The sequence below is a fragment of the Lagenorhynchus albirostris genome, chromosome 2 (assembly GCF_949774975.1).
Source record: "Lagenorhynchus albirostris chromosome 2, mLagAlb1.1, whole genome shotgun sequence".
In the NCBI taxonomy this organism is placed as follows: Eukaryota; Metazoa; Chordata; class Mammalia; order Artiodactyla; family Delphinidae; genus Lagenorhynchus; species Lagenorhynchus albirostris.
Genome location: NC_083096.1, coordinates 73,603,626 through 73,620,137, shown reverse-complemented (window position 1 = coordinate 73,620,137; position 16,512 = coordinate 73,603,626). Strand labels below are relative to the sequence as shown.

General features: G+C 50.2%; 1 protein-coding gene across 6 annotated transcripts; it reads right to left on the bottom strand.

Annotated features, from left to right (window-relative positions):
- Window positions 1-1,534: 1,534 nt before the first annotated feature.
- UBQLN4 (ubiquilin 4) lies at window positions 1,535-16,461 on the bottom strand. 6 transcript variants are annotated; one of them, XM_060136280.1, is made up of 11 exons: window positions 16,291-16,457; window positions 14,617-14,768; window positions 14,011-14,228; window positions 12,944-13,206; window positions 11,159-11,317; window positions 7,212-7,437; window positions 5,999-6,138; window positions 5,428-5,511; window positions 5,148-5,212; window positions 4,763-4,949; window positions 1,535-3,394 (listed from the first exon to the last, which is right to left on the bottom strand). In XM_060136280.1, exons 1-11 carry the CDS (start codon window positions 16,396-16,398, stop codon window positions 3,242-3,244), a joined length of 1,755 nt encoding a protein of 584 aa, XP_059992263.1. In that variant the 5' UTR covers window positions 16,399-16,457; the 3' UTR covers window positions 1,535-3,241. The 6 variants fall into 6 exon arrangements, 3 of the variants coding, with proteins under 3 accessions (XP_059992263.1, XP_059992254.1, XP_059992272.1); XM_060136271.1 differs by having other exon boundaries at window positions 5,148-5,263; window positions 16,291-16,455; XR_009538229.1 differs by having other exon boundaries at window positions 3,257-3,394; window positions 4,763-4,986; window positions 5,148-5,263; window positions 16,291-16,460.
- Window positions 16,462-16,512: the final 51 nt, after the last annotated feature.

Below are 16,512 nucleotides of genomic sequence, written 5' to 3'. Positions count from 1 at the left end.
CTCCTTGGACTCCAATTAAGCATAATTTAGCCCAAATTACTGTCTCTTCTGTATTTTCCATCCTCTTATTTTTCCAAGGTTCATTCTGTTTCTATAATTGACCAATTCTCTCCTTAGCTATGTCTAATCTGCTATTCAACCCATCTATTGAGACCTTAATTTCATTTATCTTATTTTTCTAGCTAAAATTTCTATTTGGTCCTTTTCCAGTTGTGCTATGTCTGTTTGTGTTGTTTCAGGTCTCTGCTGAAATTTCCAAGCCTCGCTTTTATCTTCTTGAAATACGAAGCAGTTGTTTTCATTTCTGTATAACTCCAATATACGGAATTGTCTATTCGTTGTCTCTCATTTCCTTTTTTTTGGTCTGTCATTTGCTTGCTTTCGTTTTCATTGCCTTATTTCTTCAAGAGCTCGACTAATTGACTAATTCTTATTGTGGCTGATGTTATATTTGAAAAATTATTAATTATAATACTTTTGAGGTCTAGATTGTTGTTAAGTTCCTTGAGATTTCTGCTTGCTTCTACCAAGTATCTGGAGATGCTAGCAATCTGGGATCATCTTATTCCAAGTTTGAGACTTGAGAATTTCTGGACCACCCAGAATGTTGGGACACTAGGCTGCAGAATATGAGGACTGGTTTACTTCCGATTCATCCTTAGGGGTTCCTAGTCCAAGTGGATCTTTACCAGCATCGCTATCTTTAGCTGTCCCCAGATTCCAATTTTTTGTTCCTCTAGCTCCTAATCCTTCAAAGCCCTCAAAACCACAGCTTAGCCTCTCAGCAGCCTTTTCCTAACTGGAAAAGCCCCCTGGGCAAAGGCAGCCTTTAGGGCCTTCTTTTCTCTCTGGATTCCCAGCCAATCTTGTTAACCCTTTGATTTTTTGATAGTTTTCATATTTAAAATTTCTGAGAGTGCTGGTCTGAAACATCCAGCCTACCACTATCAGAAGTGGAACCTCCCACTCGCTTTATTCTGATATCACAGAGCTCTAATCCATAACCTCACTACACAAAAGATAAAACCGAATACATATGAAAAGACTTCCTTAAATTCACATATTTAGTGGTAGAGCTAGGTTTAGCCTCAGAGCTCAAGACTAATAACTGTTAAACTCCACTTGCATTAGGTCTGGATACAAGGGTTTCTCTTGTTTTGACCTTTTTCCCTGGGGTAAGGAGAGGGCAGTCTTGCCAAAAGATCAGAGGATGGAAGTAAGGACTTAGCCATATTCCCGGCACCTTTCATACATTCTTCTCCCAGCCCTGACCTATGGGGGAGCAGGGGTGGGATCTGATAACTTATGGTCTGGCGATGGGGAGTAGAAGAAAGCAATCCTTCCCATTCCTAAACTACAGATTATAGATATCCCCACGATCAGTTATCCCTTTATCTTCGATGTTTCTGAACACCTGTGGTAACCGAACCCAACTTCAAATTCCTCTAGATCCCACTTTACAAAAGTCCTCTAAAACCAAGAAGTTGTCTTCAGCCAGCCTCCTCTCCCCCAGAAAACAAACACCAAGACACCCTCACAACAAAGACCACACCATTTATTTACAAAGGCCAGTGTGGGAGTTGGGGGAGGTAGGGAGGGAAAGCCACACAGACATCCTCTCTGGACTGCTTGAGACCCTTTCCCACTTGGAGAAAATTCTGTTCCTCTTGCCTCCATATTCCCAGCAATGGGTCCTCCAAGCAGCTGGGCTAAGTAGCAGATAGAGGAGGTGATACGAGCCTCCTCTGTGCTCCAATAGAGCAATGTCCAATTCCAGATCAAAGGCATCATTGCTGCCCTCTCCTTTCCTTCCTCAAATAGAACTTTCTGGCCTGGAGGGAAACAGTGAAAACTCAAAGGGCAGGAGCTAAGACGCCAAAGGCCAGGGGTTCTAGAGGGAAAGACTCCTCCCCTACTATTTCCCGAAGCAATGAGGGGAGGGGTAATAAGGGTGCTGGTCACAGCCCTGACAGCTTCAGAAGAGGTACCCACACTACCCTTGGCTTACCCAGTATCCAGAAGCCCAGGGGATCTAGCTCTCCAGGCTGTATTTATTCCTGACCTAGACTGGCCCTTTTGCCTACTTCTCTCTGGTGGGAGAAAACTCTAAACCAGAAATCGACAAGGGATCCACCATCCCACTCAACTCACATGCACATGTGTGCGTGCATGCATGCATGCACCCACCCACCCCCACACACACCCACTGCTAAGACAGACCCCAATCCTCTTCATGTCTTTTGAGGGGAGCTTAAATTACTGGTACCTGGAGACACAGACAGGTCCTGGGTTCATGGAAATGTGTGTGTATATATATAAGCATGTGTGTTTGCGGAAACGGAACCAACATAACCCCTTGTGAGCCGTATTGTTTAGCTTCATTGAGCCCTTTTCTTCCACTCAAATTCCATTAACATCTCTTAAGTCTCCTTTGCCAGGCCTGAGCCTGGACTCTCCGGCCTAAAAGAACTATTAGTTCTTCCATTCCCTAACTGTCAGTTCCAACTTCCAAGTCCTCTACTCAGGCTCTTTCCCTGATTGCCTTCCTCCAGAAAATCTCATTCCCTCCTCCCCTCATTGGGCTGGTCCAGGGCCTGTTAATTCGTGCTCCAAAGGGCTGTGTCTCACCTCTCCCTTCAGACGGGGAGAACAGGCATCTTCCTTCCTCTGGAAGTCCCAACAGACCCCATGAAAAAGTGCTGGGTGAAGTGAACAGAACAGGGGGTGAGGAGGAAAATCACAGCCTGTTTCACCTGCCCCTCCTTCAGAGCATGGAAGTCTAGCATTGGTTAGGCTAGAGGTGGGAGGGGATGGGGGAGAGAAAGAAGGAAGAGTTACCAAAAGTAAACATAAGACAAGCAAAACCCTAGTGGTTCAGACGGAAGACCCTGTTCCAGTAAAGCAGAGAGTCGGTTCCTCCTTCAGCTCTGCACTGCCACTGAGAAGTCTGAAGGTTGCAAAGGTGAAGGCGGGGAGGGCCAAGGAGGAGGGGCCAATCAACAAAACTGTGAGAACTGTTTAAATAGCTCTGCTAAAGCAGGACCAGGAGAGAAGGTTCTACAAGAGGTGCAGAAGTAAAACTGGAATTCTCAGAGCTACGGGGCTGGGGCCCACGCCTCTAAAGTCACCCTGCCGTCTGGAGAGGACAAGGGAGAAGACAGAAGGGATGACAAGCTGCAGAGGGTCGGAACCAAACGCTGGCATCGAGGGACGGGACAGGCAGGAGGCACGGGCCGAGGGATTAGGACAGCTGAGAGCCCAGGAGTCTCTCGATAGCTGCGTTGATGTCCCCTCCTGTGGCGATCAGGGCCTGCAGGTTGGCCTCACGATTGATGAAGCCCATGGAGTTGAGCTGCTCCAGCTGCTGCTGAAATCTCACTTCTGGCGTCTGCACCTGGAGGGGACAGGCCTTTTGAAGCGGGCACAGGACCAACGCCAGGGGGCCTATCTGATTCTGAGCGTTTATAATGGTGAGAAGAAGACATCCTCAGAGTCAACCAATGGGGCAGGGGTCGGTGAGCTGCAAACAGAGGCCAAGGAGCCGGCGTCCCAAGTCACTAAACAACTGTGTCATCATAAGATGGGGGGCATCTTTCTTAAGATTTCGAAGTAATGGATAGGCCTAGATCAGCCGATATTCCCAACTGCTTTCCATCAACACTCTGGAGATGTTAACAGGCAATCCAAAAGCCAAATGTTCTGTGGTTGATAAATACCACCTCCAAACCCCCTCCTTCCTGGCAGTCAACACACACACGGCCATAGTAAAGGTCAGAGAAGGGCCCCAGGAAAGCAAGAACCTGCTAATTGTGTTTAACCAATCAACAAACACGGTTATTTACGAAAGAGAAAGCTTTTCGTTTTTGACACTCCTATAAACATCTCCTGGAAATGTTTTCCCCAAGGCATGTTTAGGAGGCACTAGCCTAGATCATGAACAGAAAACTCAGAGCTGAAAGGAGCACAGCAATCACAGAGGCCCCCAACACACAGTACAAGAGCCGTTTCCAATGCTCCGTGCTGTTTTTCATCACGGTCCACACAATTTAAGCTGGACTGGGCCTTGGGGATCCCTTCATCCAGCCCCCTCAGTGCCTTGCACAGAGCTGGGCACACTTATATTCCTGTTGAAAGGTTTTTCCCAGATGAGTCACAGAGGCCATAGAAGGGTTAAGGGGCTCATCCCTGCTCCTCCCGCAAACCCCAGGCCTTGACTATGTGGCCCACGGCTCTGGTCACCTCACCTCCCAGAATCCTCCTCTCTTGTCACAGAGAGGGAGGCTACTTTAATTATCAAAAGGGTCCTCTGATATAAGGAGAAATGGTGTAACAGTAGTTAAAGTGTAAATTCGGGAGCCAGCATGCCTCAGTTTGAATTTTAGCTCCATTACTTACTAGATATGCGACTCTGAGCAAGCCACTTAACCTCTCTGGGCTTTAGTTTTCCCCTTTTGTAACACAGAAATAATAATAATAGCTTCCTGGCAAGGCTGTTGTGGAGAATAAAGTAAATGAGCTCTTATACATAAGGCACACCGACCAGTACCCAGCTGACCCAGTAAGTGCCATTACTAGTCTCATCTCCATTTCACAGCTGTGGAAACTAAACTTACGAAGGTCGGTAACTTGCCCAAGGCTAGAAAGTAGCAGACCAGGAACCAAAGCCAGGTCTGGCTGACTCCAAAGCCTGCTCTGCTGTCTCCATTCTACTGCCACCCTGAACACTGCAGGGTCCCAGCGCCAGCCCCGCTGCCCCATGTACCTGTGAGTTTCCACTTCCAGCCAAAAGCTGGATCATCTGCTGCATGAGCTGCTGCTGAGCACTGGAGGCCCCTGTTGGAGAGGATGTGGCTGGCGGGGCTGGCAAGGAGGTGGGGGCCTCAGGCGCAGACCCAGCGTTGCTGCCTGTAGAGGAGGCTGGGGTCCGGGACATCCCAAAAGAGCCAAGGCTGCAGGCAGGAGAGACCGAGAGGTGGGAGATGGCCTCTGAGAAAGGGATGGCAATGTGAGATCCAGAAGGAAAAGCAGTTGGAAGGAACAGGAAAAAGACCCTCAGAGACACAAGCGCTGCTCAGAGAGTGGCAGAGAAAGGGGTTGAGGGGGAGGAGTAGCCAGAACCTTGCTGCCCACCTGCCACCGACCCTCACCTGGGTACCAGTCCGGGGGCCTCGGTCTGCAAGGTCTGCAGTCCCTGCTGGATCTGCAGCAGCGCCTGCATGGCTCGGGGATTGGTAAGAATGGAGAGTGACTCCGGGTTCTGCATCTGGTGGGAAACAGCAGAGAAAGGCAACAGGAGGTACCAGGAGACAGGAGGCAGCCTAGACCCTGAGTCCAGAGCCAAGCGCGGCCCCTCCTTTAAGTTCCACCCACTGGGCCTCGGGGTCTACCCCGGCCCTCAACCTCCGCCCGTCTAGGCTCCTCACTCACCTGCTGCAGGAAGACTGGGAGCTGCAGGCGGAGCTGCTCCTGCAGCTGGGGGTTCCCCGCGAAGAGCGGCACGTTCACCATCATCTGCCAGGGTGAAGGCAGTAGGGGAGGCCTGGGCCTACCCACCCCCAGAATGCCCCCACGGCCTCATCTCCCTTGGCACCCCCTCCACTGCAGGAAATCTGGCCAGCTTTTCCAAGGCTCTCAAAGTATCCTGAAGGCCTAAGTGGGACAGTGAGAGGAAATGGAACTATACTCTGGACGAGGACGAGAGTCAGAAGCCAGTCTGACGAGGATGATGACAGCTAACATTTCCGAGTACGTAGGGCTTACTACATGCCATGCCATGTTCTAAACACTTTATGGTATTAACTCAACGCTCTCAACTCTCTGAGGCAGGAACTATTGTTATTACCATTTTACAGAGGAAACTGGGGTTAAATAAGTTGCTTGGCTCACGCAGCTAGGAAGTGGCAGAGCTCAATACAGAAACCCGGCGGTCTGGCTCCAGAGCATTTTGATCATCACAAGCAACAGCCCCCAACACACTCCCCTCGTGCCAGTTCCATACCTGAGCAGCAAAGTCGGGGTTCTGGGCAAGCGTTTGCATCATGCTGCGCATGTAGGGGGCTGAGATCACATTCTGCATCAGCTGGGGGTTCTCAGAGATCTGCTGGAGGAGGGCCTGCATTTCCGGGCTGTTGAACATCCCTAGGACAAGAAGGAAAAAACAAGAGAAGAGGGGTCCAGATGGAAACCAGATGCCTCACTTCCATCTACATTACTTCAGGCACTGAGTGGTTACAAAACTCAGAGAGGCAACGGTCAAATGGGCACCCAAGTACTGGGGCGTGGGTCCAAGTCTCTCTTGACTCCGAGGTCATCTCGCCCGGCTTTGTCCTGGCCCCTTCCCCAACTACTCTGCTAAGGACAAGCCAGTTGCAAACTGGATCTGATTCATGCCCCTCTGGACTGTTCCTGCCACAGGTCAGATGTCAGAGTTGGAAAGGATTTGACTAAAGATCATCCAGTTCAATGGTTTTCAAACTTGTCTTAGCAGCAGAGACCCTTTCCTCAAACCAAATCTCACTTGGAAACCAAGTATGTCAGTGGTCTGGTTGGAGCCAGGGCAGGAGGCCTGGAGCCTTTCGCTTTTGGTCTTCCCTCATCCTGGAGATGGGCCAGAGCCCTCAAGACTCAGAAGTACAATTTTAAAACCATGGATCAGGTTCAAGTACCTTATTTATGAAATAAGCACATAGAGGGGAAGGGACTTTCCCAATCAAGATGCTCCCCAGGGTACACAGAAATCAGAGCATCTACCACACATCCCTAGAGCCATATGTATAGTCATAGTCCAGACAAATGGGGCGTCTCCCAGGGTTGTGCAGTGCATAACCTGCACCTCTGTACAAGGCAGCTCTGCACATCCCTCTCCCCCAGCCCACATCTACCTGCCCCCTGATTCCTCTCCCACACCCCACTCCCAGTCTGACCCATTTACTCTGGATAGTACCAGCAGTGTTGAAAGAGCTTAGGAAGTGGGGCCTGGTTTACTCATAAGCCTTTACTTAGGTCACTCCTAGGGACATCAGGACAGGGCCAGAACCAACCCTTACCCTGAGGGGTCGAGCCACTACTCCAGGCTACAGAGCCCCCTCTGTGGCTTCAATACAGTCTCACCTCTGTCTTCAATATTCTGGAGCAGTGTGAACCCCATTCAGTCCTGGGGCAGAGGGACTGCCCTGGTGACCCCACTAAGCTCCTTCCACCCTAGGACATACCTGACCCCAGGCTAGCCGCATTGATCCCAAAGGGGTTCGAGACTGTCGGGTGCACCTGGCTGGTCCCCGATCCTCCGGTGCCCTCCCCACCGGACCCGGGGGCCTGGGAGGTGGGGGGCGAGGGGCTCCAGGGGTTAGGGAGGGGCTCTCGATTCTCAGTCCGCAGAGGCTGGGAGGATGAGCTGTCGGAGTTCCCGGCCAGGGAAGAGAAGGGATTGTTGCCAAACTGGGAGGAGGGAAAGGTTTTGGGTTAAGGACTGAAACAAATCCTTAAGGGCTAGGCCCTTTCTTTCTTCTCACCTAATAGCCTCCCCTTCCCCGGGAAAGGGAGAGAGATCTAAAACCTTGGAGGTCCTCAGGTCAATTTCTAGCCCCACAATGGGCAACTTCACCCTCATCCTGCAGGGTGGGAGCTGCCTGCTGATGACTGGATAACTGAACCCCTCATAACTGGAAACGTCACTTCTCCCCTGGTGGCTCTAAATATTTGGTATCTAATCTCCTCTGTGCTCTATAGTATCAATACTTTACACACACCTTTCCCATTGTGTAGTGAGATATTTGTTTTCCTTAGCTCTTAAGGGGCAGAGACGATGTCAGATTCACCTTTGCACCCCTGGCCCCTGACACTAGTAGGTGCTCAATAGGTAATTATTGGCTTGATGGGAGCTGGCTCTCTACTTCGACCCCGATCTGCCTCTAGGTCTCCCTTTTCCAGCCACCTTGGTCTAAGACTAACTCCACTGAACCCTCTCCCTCACCCCCAGGTCCCCCACGTGGCATTCTGTCCATCCAGGCACACCACAATGGAGCCCCTTAGTGGGCACACCTCTGGCCGAGCACAGCTCTGGCTAAGCACACCTCCCTAGGTCTTCTCCTTCTGTTGCTTCCTCCATGTAATCTCCTCCTTCCCCTCCCTCCCCACAGCCTATCTCCTCAGACTGGCTGCTTCAGCTAAACAGTCCCCCTCAGCACCATGCCCCCAACTATGTTATCCAGGATCGTCTCAGGGTCTGCACCCCACCATATGGTGGGCTGCCCATGGCAGCACCCACATGTCCTCCCTCTGGACCCGCCAACACCCACGCAGGAGGTACCTGAGCAGCCTCAGTCCCTCCCCACCATGGAGTTTCGTATCCAGTCACTTTTCCTGTTTATTCAAAGTGGGTCGTGGGGACCAGGGTTGACCAAGGACCCTCCTGCTCTGAGCTGTGGTTCCTTCACCCTACCAGATACCTGTTCAGGTAACAGGGATTGCAGGCCAGGGTTCATGCACCACAGTTTCAGTCTTTGTCAACGTTTCAGATTTCCTGTTCGGGTAACTCGCCTAGCACCCAAACCCACCTAGTTCTGGGTCCTGCTTTGCTCTTCCCCATACACCCTAAGGCCTGAATTTCTTTCCCTGAACTCCCAAAAGTTATAATAGCTGCCATTTATTGAGCACCTACTATGTGCCTGACCCATTTATTCTAATGTTTACAATATCCCTCTAATACACCAGTTCTCAAAGTGTGGTCCTAGGACCCCTGCAAGGTTTACAAGCCATTTTTATAATCCTAAGATGTTATTTGCTTTTTTCACTCTCATTCTCTCATAAGTATTCAGTGGAGTTTTCCAAAGGCTATGTAACATGTGACATTGCAACGGACTGAATGCAGAAGCAGATCTGAGAATCCAGCTGTCTTGTAGTAAGCCAGACATTCAAGAGATCTGCAAAAAAGTCAAACAAGGCCATTCTTTCCTCTAAAGTTTTGTTTTGGAAAATAAAGTTATTTTTCAAAAGAATATGCTATTTATGTTAATGTATAATGGATTGTTATTTTTAAATGAGTTAATAAATAAATTATTTTTTACTTCTCAGTTTTAATTTCAGATACAGTGAATATCAATAGGCCTAACCCACAAAAACAAAAGCTTCTGGAGTCCTCAATAATTTTTAAGTGTATAAAGGGGTTCAGAGGGGAATTCCCTAGCGGTCTAGTGGTTAGGACTCTGAGCTTCCACTGCAGGGGGCTCGGGTTCAATTCCTGGTTGGGGAACTAAGACTCCCGCATTCCACACGGTGTGGCCAAAAAAAAAAAAAAAAAAAAATTTTTTTTAAAAAAATTAAACAAAAAATAAATAAAGGGGTCCAGAGACCAAAATGATTGAGAATACTGCTATAACACATTGTCTCCATTTTGCAAATGAGGAAGTGAAGACTCAGGGAGGTTAAGCAACTCACTTAAGATCACACCACTGAAGTATGATGGAGCAGGTATTTGCATCCAGGTTTGTTGATGCCAAACGTTATGTTCTTTTAGTTGAACCAGTGGTTCACACACCTTAGAGTACATCAGAATTAGCTGGGTGCTTGTTATAAAGCCTTGCTCAACTACCTGAATTTTTTTTTAACCAGGTACATACATTACTTTGATATACATTTTTAATTAAATACTTATATAAAATTAAACTTAAAATAAATTAAGTTCTTTAAAAACTCACAGTTGATCCCTATAGCACTTTCTAAAATTTGAAAGAGCAATGGCAAGGATAACCAAGAGGATGGTGAAGTATAAGCTGGAAGGGGGGAGGGGAGGTTCACCCTACCTGATGCCCAGACTTAATTAAGACAATGTGGCATCATCGTAGGGACAGGGTCAACAAGGCACACTCATCTGTGGAGACTTGGTGTAGGGCAGAGACGGCATGAACAAGGAATCTGCTGGGATAGCACGGGCCACTCAGGATATGGTGCTTTTTCCTTTCCACAAGGAAGAAGGAATGTGAGGCCCCACCCTCCCACTTGGGTGCTGGTTGGGGATGGTCGGGCGTTCAGTCTGTGAAGGTCCATCAAGCTGTACACTTATGATATGTGCACCTTTCTGCAACTATATTATTCTTCAATAAAACATTTTTAGATTTTTTTAAAAAACAAGTTTAAAATTATATGAACAGCATGATACCACTTCTATAAGGTTGAAAATATGCAAAACAAGGCCAGAGATTGTTTATGGATTCATACATAGGTAATTAAAAGAATCGAAATGACAATCACCAACTTCAGGGTGGTAGTTAGCTCCGGAGAGAGAAAGAGAGGTATAAGATGGGGGAGGGGTATGTGAAGGCTGCAATTCTATGTGTAATATCTTATTCGCTAATGTTTAATACGTCTAGGAAAACATACAAAATACTAACAACATTTGTTAACTCTGGGGTGGAAAAGAGGTGGCTGGGAGACGGAAATAGCAGGATCCCTTGTGTATACTTATGTTGAGCCTGTATACCTTTCTATACTTTTTAAATACCCTTTTGTTTACTTTGTGTAACTTTTGAGTTTTGAAACAGGTAAATGTATACTGTATTTAGTGTAAGCTAAACTTTAAAAAAAGAACGCAAAAAGACACTAAAACTATATATGGCAACATTTTAGGGCCACAAGGATACAAGAGAATGCTATACTTTTTGTATATTTGGAAAGAATTCTTAAAGCCTTTTTTAAAGTGTGTATTCCCAGGACTTGATTCCAGAGATTGACTCAATAAGTAGCTCAAAGGTGGGGACCAGGAATCTCATGGTTAACAAGCTCCCCAGATGATTCTGATGCAGGTGATCTGTGGACCACACTTGAGACACACTGTGCTAGGGCTGGCTGTTTGACCCCAGGCGTGCCCCACAACCTCTGAGCCCTTGGTGCAAGAAGTTTGTCAGAACAATGTCAAATCCCTTGGATACTACCCATTGCCCACTCCCCTAGGGAACTCTGCTATCTTCTGCCCTAGTGCCTCAGTCCCATGCAAGTTGGACCATCCCTGGCTATGCAGCGTGAGAACCACTTTTAAGCCAAGGCCCACCCTCAGGGGGCTAGGGAAGGAAAGAGGAGCAGACAGCACCTCAGTCTTGCCTGGGTCTGGGGTAGGTAATCCTAAGTCCAGACTGCCCTCCCACAGCCCAGCCCCTGGCCCCACCTGTTCCCGTGCAGCGCTAAACATGGGCTCCTGGATGTCCGTGTACATGCGGCGGAGGGCATTATACCCTCCAGGGATGCTTTCCAGGTTGCTTAGGGCCCGGTCCTGGTTCCGCATCATCTCCTGCATCATGGCTGGATTCCGAGCAAGCTCCATCGTCTGGTGGAAAAGGGAAAGAGAGAGAATGGCCCTGGAACCAGGGGATCACCAAGCTTGGAAAAGAGTGGGCCCTGATGAGGAGGTCTGCATCAGGACCAGGGTCCAGGGCCTAGGAACTGACCCATAGTGGCAGGGAGTAGGGTGAACTGGACTTCCTTCCTCTACTGTCACCTTGGCTCTAACCCTGTCTCCCTATGGGTATTCTGGTTGACTTTTGGGGTACAATGATCCCAGATGGGGTGAGGGCAGCAGCTTCCCTCCCTCAGGTTCAGAGGATCCTCAGAAGTGTCAGGGAGCACAAGGAAGTTGAATAAGAAAGGACATGAGAAAAAAGAAGAAGCAAAAGAGAAAATTAACATCTACTGAGCAGTTACGACATACAGGCACTGGGCTAAGTACTTTACAGAATTCAAATCATTTAATACCCACAATAACTATCCCATGTAGGTATTTCTGTCCCTATTTAGCAGATGAGAAAATAGGCTCAGAGACTCATTGCCTGGGACACACAGCCAGTTAGTGGTGGAGACAGGGTTCAAGGCCAGATTGGTCTGTCTGACCGAGACCAGACTATGGCTTCTGGTAAATGACAAGTTGGGGAGGGAAAGGATTCAAGCTGGGACAATGCTACCAACACCTTCTAGATCTCACCCCAGGTCTTTGGCCTCACTGAATCTTGAGAAACAGGATGGGGGCTTTCTCTTGGGAACCAATGGCTCACTTTCAATAAGGAAGGGGTGACCTATGTCAGCTCTAGGGGATAGCAGTACATAACAGATAAAATGAGCATAGCTGCTTCTTGTTCCCATCCAATTTGGAATGCCTTCCCTGTCCTTCGTCCCAAATTTGCTCCATACTTGCCTCTTCTAAGACACTTTTATGTCTATGATAAGATTCTGATCTCTTATCCCACAATTCGTTCATTTAATAAGTACTTATTGAGTGACTACTATATACCAGGCACCGTTCTAGGCAGTGAACAAAACACTTGCAAATCCTTGCCCTCTGGAACTTATCTTCTGGTGAGTCTAGCACTAGTGTCCACAGCTCTGCTGAGATCGTCTACCCTCATCCCATCCCCTGGTGGATGGCCACGAGATGGAGCTCCCAAAGACCAACACCAAATCACCTCCCCTGGGTCTCCCTTACCCACCAGGCCCTGTCCAGACACAATGCTCCCCAATCCTCCTATTATCTTTCATTCCCAGACCTTTGTACTTGCTGTCCCTCAGCCCTGAATACTCTTCTCTTTTTCTTCCTCTGGTTCATTCTTCCTCTTTTGGGTCTCTGCTTGGGTGACACTTCCTTTAGGGCCTCCTCTGAGCCCCAGGTAGGATCAGGAGCCCTTCTGTGTGCTTCTAGGGGATACTGTGACTATCTCTATAATAGCACCGACTACACTTTGTTATAACAGCCTGCTTACTTGTCCCACTTCCCTTTGAGACCAGAAGTTCCTGGAAAGCTAGGACTATGTCTTTTCATCACTGTACCCCCAGGGCTCAAAACATGGCTGCTGAATGAATGAATGAATGAACAAGTCAAGGTAGGACAAGGTGGGAAAAGGCCAGGCAGGGCACAGCTGGGCACCAGGTGCCCTCCACAATCCCAACCTTCTCTCAGACCCACCTGCCTCATGAGCTCAGGGTTGTTAAGCATGTGGCTGATCTCGGGGTTCCGCTCCATCAGCTGCTGCATCTGGGGGTTGGCCATGATCATGTGGCGCATCAGGTCGGGGTTAGACATCATGTCCTGGACCAGGGGGTTCTCCATGATCTGCGACAGCATCTCAGGATTGGACATCAGCTGCCTCTGCATCTGCTGCTGCAGCTCCATGAAGTTGGCAGAGCCCAGGCCCAGGCTGCCCAGGCCCAGGATGCCCCCAAAGCCAGCTGGGGGGAGGGGGCAGGGTCACAGTCTGTCACAAGACTCTTCCCCTACCTGGCCAGAGCCACTGAAGTCAAGTCTCCAGGATGGGCCCCTTCTGCTTCTCACATCTCCCTTTTCCAATCATTTCCACAGCCCCAGCCCTGATCCACTGCTGGCAAAGAGATGTGAGCCTACTAGACTGAGACCTCTTTGATGGCCAAGGCTGACAGGCAGGCACAATACTGAGCACAGAGAGGGTAAGCAGTGATGGCCTACTGAATGAGCAAATAAATATTCCCCAACCGGCTACTGTTGGACCCACCTTTTTCCCAAACTCCAATATCTTTACCCAGGGTTCCCCACATCCCCAGCCCCATTTCTCCCCACTCTTTTTTTTTTTTTTTTTTTTTTTTTGCGGTACGCGGGCCTCTCACTGCCATGGCCTCTCCCGCCGCGGAGCACAGGCTCTGGACGCGCAGGCCCAGCGGCCACGGCTCATGGGCCCAGCCAGCCCGCGGCACGTGGGATCCTCCAGGACCGGGGCACGAACCTGCGCCGCCTGCATCGGCAGGCGGACTCCCAACCACTGCGCCACCAGGGAAGCCCCTCTCCCCTCACTCTTAACATTTTGCCATGCTCTCCTCTTCTGGGAAGCCCTCACAAACTGGTTTCTTCCTCCTCTTGGCTCAAGTACCAATGTCTGGACCCGTATGTCCAGGGGTCCCCAATCCCCATCAAATCAGGAGCAGGGACCATATTTTCCCCTCTTGGCTCTCCCACAATCCACAGCCCAAAACAGGACAGTGCCTTCCACCCTAAAGGCTTACAGAGTATGGATGCAGTGGCACTGGGAGGTCCCTCCCCAGTCCCTGGGGAGGTACCCCCGCCACTGCTCCTTCGGCTTCCACTGCCAGTATCCGAAGTGGCACTGCCAGAAGTGGAGGGCTGAGCAGAAGTGGCGGGTGAAGCAGGCGTGGTGGAGGGCGCTGAGGCTGGGTCTGGAGTGGAAGGGGAAGAAGCAGTGGCAGTAGCCGGATCTTGAACCCTGAGGACAGAAAGAAAAATCCTAGTTGAAGTGAACACAAAAGGGAAGACAATGATTTCTATGTTTGCTGTGCAGGTACAGCCCTAACCCAAGCCACCTCCTAAGCAACCTTGAGGCTGGGGCAGGGTGAGGCTGGGGGCAGTCAGTAAATCAGACAGAGGAAGAGAGGAGCGAGTATCCTCTATCTTCAGGGTATTCAGGGAGAGGTAAATCAGGTTCCCTTCCCCTGCAGATGAGATCACAGGGCTTCCTGGCAATCCATCCAAGAGCCACCTTCCTGGGCCTTGGCATAGGCCTTAGATGTACAGTTGAACAATGGGTGAGAAAGTATCAGATGGGGAAAAAAATGCCCAATCCGAAGCTGGACCTGCTCCTCTCCTGAACTTACTTCTGAGGGGTCTTGATGACCAGATGGACAGTGAGCCCATCCTTGATCCCATGCTGGTTCAGTGTGTCCCCATCCTTGAGGATCTTGCCTGCGAAGATCAGGACCAGCTGATCCTGCTGAGCCTTAAATCTCCGGGAGATTTCCTCTTTGAACTGTGATCGAGAGGCAAAGGTCACTGTGGAGGCTGCCTGGGCTCCTCCAACCAGGGACCCTGCCTCTTCTTCAAAGCCTCTGCATTCCCTTGCCCCCATCTCTAGTCGTGGGAAGTCCTTTCAGCAGTCCTGACTGCATCCCTCCAGCTGCAATAAGCAGCCCCTTTCTTAACCAAGGAGTGGACCAGTGAGAAGCTCCTCTCAGCTCTACCCCAGGGTCTCCCACCCTAGAAAGCCCTTGCTTCTATCTGCCACTCCTTCTTCAGTCCATCCACCCAGTTTCCTGTGAGCATACTACCTGGGCAGTTCTCTCCATCCCAACTCCTTCAACAGCCTTGGGCCCAGGCCCTATCTCCCTTCAGCCTTCTCTTTCCTCTCTTTATTCCCAGAGTTCCTGTAACAACTACAACAAATAGATCCTACTTATAACGGCACTAACTATTCACTAGTTAAGAGTCTAAGTCCCACGAGATACATGTTAATTATTATCTCCATTTTAAAGATGAGAAAACTGAGGATCAGAACAATTAGGTAACTTGCACTGGGCAGACTGGAACTCAGGTCTTGACATCAAAGCCCCAGGCTCTTAACCAAATACATGGGGCCACTCAGTTAGGGCTGATTTCAAATTCAGCTTTGCAGGCAAAAATTATTTAAATTCTGGAATGTAGTCATTTTATAAGGTGGGGGAGGGGCAATGACGGCACTAAAGGCTGGCTTGGGGGAGAGTTAGACTCCCCAAATCTATCAGCAACACCCCTATCAACCCAACCAAATCAAACCCACACTCTTAAGTAAAAAGAGTGCACTTGTTAAGCAAAGGCAGCTTCCATATCCCTCCCTTCCAACCAGACGCCTATCTTAAGCCCCGCCTCTGTGAAATTCTGGAGCAGCCACAGGGGGGTGGTGAACACAGGCAATATTCCCTCATTCACTCATTCAACACATTTTTATTGAGCACCTACTGCACACTGTGTAAATCCCAGAGGGGCTGAGAATCAAATGTAACCACCTTGATTGGAAAGAGTAGGAAACATCCGGGCAGAGGGAAATCCTGCCCCCTGGTCGGGCGTGAGAATGCTGGGCGTTCTCTGAGGCGCACAGTAGCAGCCCGGAGCTCTCCCCCAACCTGCGCCTCCCGCCCGCTCAGCTCCTTGCCCGGCCCCCACTCTGACTCGGCGCCTCGAACCCCGACCAGTAACTGGGGCGAATACTCCCCTCAAACCCAGGGTCCTTCCCCCTTCCCTGTGCAAGGTGTTCTCTTCGCACTCTCCACCACGCCCCCAGCCCAGGCCACAAGGCAAATCCCCGGCCTCCCTTCCCCAACACGCGCCACGCTCCCCCAGACCACCCCCGCAGGACGCCCCCTACCCTCCCGCCCTTCCCTTCCGCTCCTCCGAGTGCGTGCTGGGCCCCCGCCCTCCTCTCCCCGGCCCTCCCGTACACCGCACCGTCTCAGAGCCACCCCCCTCTTCGCAGACCCCTCCTCCGCGCTCACCCCCACCCCCGCCACCCGTACTACCTCTTTGACCGAGGCTCGATCGCAGATCACAATTTCCTCCTTGTCCTTGGGGGTCTTGACGGTGACCCGAATGGGGGGCCTCGTCTCGGCCCCGCTCGGCTCCGCCATGCCACCGCCGCCACCCGGCCGCCCGCCAGCCCGCCCCGGCTCCTCCTTCTCCCCGCCCGGCCGGCCGTCCGGGCTCGGCTCCGGCGCCTCCAACACTCCCCTCTCCCCTCCCCT

Excerpts from the sequence above, each read along its gene's own strand:
- UBQLN4 (XM_060136271.1), bottom strand. The coding sequence starts at position 16,398 with ATGGCGGAGCCGAGCGGGGCCGAGACGAGGCCCCCCATTCGGGTCACC. Across the intron at positions 7,438-11,158 it reads TTAGCGCTGCACGGGAACAG|TTTGGCAACAATCCCTTCTC; the intron begins GTGGGGCCAGGG and ends CCCTCCTCCCAG. Across the intron at positions 4,950-5,147 it reads GCCCCCGGACTGGTACCCAG|CCTTGGCTCTTTTGGGATGT; the intron begins GTGAGGGTCGGT and ends TCCTGCCTGCAG.